The sequence below is a fragment of the Diaphorina citri genome, unplaced genomic scaffold (genome assembly GCF_000475195.1).
Source record: "Diaphorina citri unplaced genomic scaffold, Diaci psyllid genome assembly version 1.1 scaffold2223, whole genome shotgun sequence".
In the NCBI taxonomy this organism is placed as follows: domain Eukaryota; kingdom Metazoa; phylum Arthropoda; class Insecta; order Hemiptera; family Psyllidae; genus Diaphorina; species Diaphorina citri.
This window is the reverse complement of record NW_007379648.1, coordinates 16,115-23,740: the sequence shown is the minus strand read 5'-3', so window position 1 is coordinate 23,740 and position 7,626 is coordinate 16,115. Positions and strand designations below refer to the sequence as shown.

General features: G+C 36.6%; 1 protein-coding gene across 1 annotated transcript in view; it reads right to left on the bottom strand.

Annotated features, from left to right (window-relative positions):
- Nucleotides 1-952: 952 nt before the first annotated feature.
- The window catches only part of LOC103518511, an 8,785-nt gene continuing 2,111 nt past the window's right edge, over nucleotides 953-7,626 (bottom strand). Inside the window, exons 2-4 of the mRNA XM_026830283.1 lie at nucleotides 4,380-6,183; nucleotides 3,474-3,534; nucleotides 953-3,086 (exon numbers count right to left, since the gene is read on the bottom strand). Of these exons, the coding sequence (XP_026686084.1) occupies nucleotides 953-3,086; nucleotides 3,474-3,534; nucleotides 4,380-6,183 (3,999 nt within the window). The remainder of the gene's footprint in view (nucleotides 3,087-3,473; nucleotides 3,535-4,379; nucleotides 6,184-7,626) is intronic.

The following is a 7,626-nucleotide window of genomic DNA, read 5'->3' as shown; positions in this document are numbered from 1 at the left end:
TCGATCTTTTTCAAAATCACTCAAGAATTTGTAGGTATGACTTTCAGTCAGTTCATCTGGGTGTTTGTGAATTACATCTTTATGACTTGGATCTTTTTCCGTCAGTTCAACCGGGCGTTTGTGAGTTACATCTTTATGACTTGGAGCTTTTTCAGTCAGTTCACCCGGGGGTTTGTGAGTTATATCTGTATGACTTTTAGCTATTTCAGTCAGTTCAAGCGGGGATTTGTGGGTTATATCTCTATGAATTTCAGATTTTTCAGTCAGTTCATCATAGGGTTTATGGGTTATGTCTGTATGACTTGGAATTTTTTCAGTCAGTTCGACCGGGGGTTTGTGAGTTACACCTGTATCACCTCGAACTTCTTTATTCCGTAAGTTACCTTTGGGGGGATAGGTTACAGTTCTATTGAATAATATTTTTTCGACTAGTACTATGTTTTCAGTTGTTGTTGTTTTACGTTTAAACAAGTTAACAAGGCCCTGAAACAAACCAGGGGGTGAAAAGATTCCGTCTTTTTCAGTCATATTCGGGGGTTTGTAGTTCAAAGTTGCATGCATTGGGGAATATTCCGTCATTTCAGGCGTCATTTCGAACTTGAAAGTTCTCTGAATAGGAGTGATTGGCGTTGTTTTCCTCGGGGGTTTGTGGGTTGTACCCTTGTGGTTTGGAGCTTTTTCAATGGGGTTTTTTATAAATTCAACTTGATCAGTTATAAGTCTTCCATATGGATAATCTATTTTCGTTGTCGTTGTTTTATCTTTGAAACTGCGAGTTTGTTCATAAATTTTTTCGGATGTAGTTTTTCTTGTATATTTATATCTTATACTATTTTTATTTTTGACCTTTTTTCTGTTGAAATGTTTGAATTTTATAATTCTTATTATTTGAGTTGTTGTTGTTGTTGTTGTCGTTGTTGTTGTAGGTCGGAAAAAGTTATAAACCTTACTCTTACTCAACAATTGTTGGTAAAAACTTTCGACTGTGTCTGGAGATATCATCGAGGGGGTTGGATTTCATATGTTTACGAATTGGAGCTTTTTCAAACAGTTTTTCTGGGGGTTTGGTTACTTTTTCAAACAGTTGTTCTGGGTGTTTGGTTACTTTTTCAAACAGTTTTTCTGGGTGTTTGGTTACTTTTATAAACAGTTCTTCTGGGTGTTTGTAAGGTAAATTTCCCAAATCAAAACTTGGAAGTCTTTCAGTCCGTTCAGCGAAGGGTATGTAGTTTGGATCTTTTCTAGCCTGTTGAAGTTCCTGCCACGCTTTGTAGATTTCATGTAAAGATCTAGGAAGTTGAATTCTTTCAGTCAGTTCATCCGAGGCAAAGTTGGAGCTATGAGTTGAACAATTTTCAGACAGTTCTTCATCCAAGGCTTTTTGAAGTGCATGTATTTCATCCATTCCTACTTCCGGTCTGTGAGATAAAAATTCATGATTAGTCATAAGTACATAACCCGGGGCTGATATATTAAATTTAGGGGTTAAAGATAAAGGGCTTCGATGTTGTTGCATATTATTATTTTTGTATTGTGGACCCTGGGCTCTGTTGCCATATCTATGAAGGGTGTTGCCATATTTATGAAGGGTTAAAGGTACATAACCAGGGGGTCTGGTATTATGTTTAATTTGGCTCAGATAATGTATCTGATCATCCTTGTAATTGTGGGCATTATGTCTACTATTGTGGGCCATATTGCCTGGACCTGTGTTATTCCATTTACCCCGGCTTTGGTAGTAGGTATTACGAGGAAATCTATGTTTTGGAGCTTTTTCAATACTTTCACCTAGGAATTTGTTGGTTATATCTGTATGACTTGAAGCTTTGTTAATCAGTTTACCCTTGAATTTGTGGGTTATATTTTCATGATTTGGATCTTTTTTAGTTAGTTCACGGGTGGCTCTGTGTTTTATATGATGGGATGCATTTTCAGTCAGTTCTACTGTTGAATTATGGGTTATAGCTGTATCACTTGGAGCTTCTTCAGTCAGTTCACCTGTTGGTTTATGGGTTATATCTGAATGACTTGGAGCTTTTTCAGTCAGTTCATCCGGGGTGTTGTAATATTTTTGATATTGAGCTTTTGAATGGTTCCGGTATCTATGAAATTGATGAGCTTTGTTATCCATTTCTCCTGGATGGTGCCGGTTATAATATCTGTGATATTGATCTTTGTTAATCGTCTTATCCCGGTGGTTCTGGAATTGATCTTTGTTAATCTGTTTACCCCGGTGGTTCCGGTTATAAAATCTCTGATAATGATCTTCGTGGAACTTTTCATTCGGGGGTCCCCGGGAATAATATCGATTGTTTGCATCATTCATAATCATTTCTTTTTCATCGTTGTTAATCATTTCACCTGGGTGTTGATTGTTGTTAATCATTTCACCCGGGTGATTCTGGGTATAATATCTATGATATTGATCTTTGTTATTCATTTCACCTGGGTGATTCCGGTTATAATATCTATGATATTGATCTTTGTTCATCATTTCACCCGGGTGGTTCTGGGTATAATGTCTATCATATTGATCTTCGTTAATCATTTCACCCGGGTGATTCTGGGTATAATATCCATCATAATGATCTTCGTTAATCATTTCACCTGGGTGGTTCTGGGTATAATATCTATGATATTGATCCTTGTTAATCATTTCACCTGGGAGATTTCGGTTATAATGTTTATGATATTGATCTTTGTTGATCATTTCACCTGGATGGTTCTGGGTATAATGTCTATTATATTGATCTTTGTTAATCATTTCACCTGGATGATTTTGGTTATAATATCTATGATATTGATCTTTGTTAATCATTTCACCCGGGTGGTTCTGGGTATAATATCTATGATATTGATCTTTGTTGATCATTTCACCTGGATGGTTCTGGGTATAATGTCTATTATATTGATCTTTGTTAATCATTTCACCTGGATGATTTTGGTTATAATATCTATGATATTGATCTTTGTTAATCATTTCACCCGGGTGCTTCTGGGTATAATGTCTATCATAATGATTTTTGTCAATCATTTCACCCGGGTGATTCCGGTTATAATATCTATGATATTGATCTTTGTTAATCTATGCCCAATGTATACCCTATACCCTATGGCCTATACCTACCTTAATGCCCAATGTATACCCTGTGGCCTATACCTACCTTTGGGTATAATATCTCTGATATTGATCTTTGTTAATCATTTCACCCGGGTGGTTCTGGGTATAATGTCTATCATATTGATCTTTGTTAATAATTTCACCTGGGTGACTCTGGGTATAATGTCTATCATATTGATCTTTGTCAATCATATCACCCGGGTGGTTCTGGGTATAATGTCTATCATATTGATCTTTGTTAATCATTTCACCCGGGTGGTTCTGGGTATAATATCTATGATATTGATCTTTGTTAATCATTTCACCCGGGTGGTTCTGGGTATAATATCTATGATATTGATCTTTGTTAATAATTTCACCTGGATGGTTTCGGTTATAATATCTATGATATTTATCTTTGTTAATCATTTCACCTGGGCGATTCCGGTTATAATATCTATGATATTGACCTTTCCTGATCATTTCACCCCGGTGGTTCCAGTTATAATGTCTATCATATTGATCTTTGTTAATCTTTTCACCCCGGTGGTTCTGGGTATAATGTCTATCATAATAATCTTTGTTAATCATTTTACCCGGGTGGTTCCGGTTATAAAATCTCTTATAATGATATTCGTAGAACTTTTGATTTGGGGGTCCCCGGGAATAATATCGATTGTATGCATCATTCACAATCATTTCTTTCACGTGCTCCTGGTTATAATATCTTTTACCTACCTTTATGCCCAATGTATACCCTATGGCCTATACCTACTTTTATGCCCAATGTATACCCTATGGCCTTCAGTCAGTTCTACTGTTGAATTATGGGTTATAGCTGTATCACTTGGAGCTTCTTCAGTCAGTTCACCTGTTGGTTTATGGGTTATAGCTGTATCACTTAGAGCTTTTTCAGTCAGTTCACCTGTTGGTTTATGGGTTATACCTGAATGACTTGGAGCTTTTTCAGTCAGTTCATCCGGGGTGTTGTAATATTTTTGATATTCAGCTTTTGAATGGTTCCGGTATCTATGAAATTGATGAGCTTTGTTATCCATTTCTCCTGAATGGTTCCGGTTATAATATCTGTGATATTGATCTTTGTTAATCTGTTTACCCCGGTGGTTCCGGTTATAAAATCTCTGATAATGATCTTCGTAGAACTTTTCATTCGGGGGTCCCCGGGAATAATATCGATTGTATGCATCATTCATAATCATTTCTTTTTCATCGTTGTTAATCATTTCACCTGGGTGTTGATCGTTGTTAATCATTTTACCCGGGTGGTTCTGGGTATAATATCTATGATATTGATCTTTGTTAATCATTTCACCCGGGTGCTTCTGGGTATAATGTCTATCACAATGATTTTTGTCAATCATTCCACCTGAGTGATTCCGGTTATAATATCTATGATATTGATCTTTGTTAATCATTTTACCCGGGTGGTTCCGGTTATAAAATCTCTCATAATGATCTTCGTAGAACTTTTGATTTGGGGGTCCCCGGGAATAATATCGATTGTATGCATCATTCATAATCATTTCTTTCACGTGCTCCTGGTTATAATATCTTCCATGTGAATCTTTGTTAATCATTTCACCGGTATCATATCTTTCATGTGAATCTTTTTTAATTATTTCACCCGGGGGGCCCCGGGTATAATATCTTCCATATGAATCTGTGTGAATCATTTCACCCCAGGGTCTGTGGGTATAATATTTATTGTATGCTTCATTCTTGTTCAGTTTTTTCAGGAGACTCGGGTTTATATACCACTCTTTTTTGTATTTATATCTATGTTTTTTATTTGAATCTTTTTTAATTATTTCACCCGGGGGGCCCCGGGTATAATATCTTCCATATGAATCTGTGTGAATCATTTCACCCCAGGGTCTGCGGGTATAATATTTATTGTATCCTTCATTCTTGTTCAGTTTTTTCAGGAGACTCGGGTTTATATAGCACTCTTTTTTGTATTTATATCTATGTTTTTTATCCGGGTGTTTGTTAGTTACATTTTTATAACTTGCAGCTTTTTCAGTCAGTTTAACAGGGGTTTTGCGAGTGAAATCTATATTAAGATCTTTTTCAAAATCACTCAAGAATTTGTAGGTATGACTTTCAGTCAGTTCATCTGGGTGTTTGTGAATTACATCTTTATGACTTGGAGCTTTTACCGTCAGTTCAACCGGGCGTTTGTGAGTTACATCTTTATGACTTGGAGCTTTTTCAGTCAGTTCAACCGAAGTTTTGTGAGTTAAATCCATATTTTTAAGAGCTTTTTCAATTTCATCGAAGAATTTGTAGCTTTTGTATTTATGTCTTTTAGCTTTTTCAGTCAGTTCAACCGGGGGTTTGTGAGTTACACCTGTATCACCTCGAACTTCTTTATTCCGTAAGTTACCTTTGGGGGGATAGGTTACAGTTCTATTGAATAATATTTTTTCGACTAATATTATGTTTTCAGTTGTTGTTGTTTTACGTTTAAACAAGTTAACAAGGCCCTGAAACAAACCAGGGGGTGAAAAGGTTCCGACTTTTTCAGTCATATTCGGGGGTTTGTAGTTCAAAGTTGCATGCATTGGGGAATATTCCGTCATTTCAGGCGTCATTGTTGTTGTTGTTGTAGGTCGGAAAAAGTTATAAACCTTACTCTTACTCAACAATTGTTGGTAAAAACTTTTGACTGTGTCTGGAGATGAAGTATGTGTGTTTCTTTTCAAACGACCGATTATGTTCTTTGGGATGTCACTTGGTTGGTCCCATCTTCTTTGACCCCAATCTTTAAAAGAGTTCGAGACCCCATATGAGTCAAGTCGATATTTGCCAAAGGAGTTTGAAGAAACCTCTATTGAGGATTCACGCAAGTTTGTGACGAAGTTGGATCTCTCTAATGACGGTTGATGATCCCAACTGTTGAAGAAGTTCAAACTCCCTAATGAGGGAAGACTCAAAGTTCTCAAAGAGTTGCTGATGTTCCCCGGCCAAGTAAATGAAACTCCCGATGTGGTGGTGATTGTTATACTTATGTAACTGCATATGAACAACATTGAAGTAGGTGAGAGGTTCATATTAGCCGCCTGAAAAGAAATAGGTAAAAAGAAAAATAAATCACCATCAAAATGGGCGTTGAATGAATTTATTTACGTCGCAGTGATAACAACATAAAAATCCGAAACAGAAACCAACAATCCAGAGATTTTTTGACATTTTAAACTTTTCAAAGTCACTTATTTGCACTCCCTGATTTTTTTATTATTATTATTTATTTTTACCGTAGCTCTTTTGGATCGATATACAGCCTGGCTAAAAGTCCTAGTGAACCACTTGTAACTTTTGAATGGCTTTGAAAGTTGTTTTTTTCCTTAAGATATTAGAGGGCCCATGCCATTTCGATGGTATTATCTAAATCCAGGTTCAAACCTCGGAAGTGGCGCTATTTGGATAAAATTTGTCATTTCTCGAGAAATTCAAATGAGAACACCTATTTTTTATTTAATTTTGAAATCTACGTTGAATTTCATGGGGAACCATAAATGTACTGGTATTAAGTGTGGTAAGAACAAGAGGCGATTTATTTTTTTCATTGTGTAATATGTCAATTTATGTGATGTGTCACATAAATTGGTCACGAGTTTGCCCCAATAACTAAGTTCCTATACCGGGAATTTTTTAGTAGGTATAGTATACCCTGTATACCCTATGTCCTATGGCCTATACCTACCTTTATGCCCAATGTATACCCTATGGCCTATACCTAACCTTTATGCCCAATGTATACCCTGTGGTCATTTACCAATGACAGTGGTAATTGTTAAAAATAACCGGTAATTTTTCACAATGACCAGATTTTCTACATTTACCGTAACATATATATATATATAGATGTATACCCTATGGCCTTTACCTACCTTTATGCCCAATGTATACCCTATGGCCTATACCTACCTTTATGCCCAATGTATACCCTATGGCCTATACCTACCTTTATGCCCAATGTATACCCTATGGCCTATACCTAACCTTTATGCCCAATGTATACCCTATGGCCTATACCTACCTTTATGCCCAATGTATACCCTATGGCCTATCCTATACCTACCTTTATGCCCAATGTATACCCTATGGCCTATACCTACCTTTATGCCCAATGTATACCCTATGGCCTATCCTATACCTACCTTTATGCCAAATGTATACCCTATGGCCTATACCTACCTTTATGCCCAATGTATACCCTATGGCCTATCCTATACCTACCTTTATGCCCAATGTATACCCTATGGCCTATACCTACCTTTATGCCCAATGTATACCCTATGGCCTATCCTATACCTACCTTTATGCCCAATGTATACCCTGTGGCTTATACCTACCTTTATGCCCAATGTATACCCTATGGCCTATCCTATACCTACCTTTATGCCCAATGTATACCCTGGGGCCTATCCTAAATTTAAAATGATCAACATAGAAGTTGGTTTTCATACATTTCAGATCAACAAATTATGGGTGGATAAAAC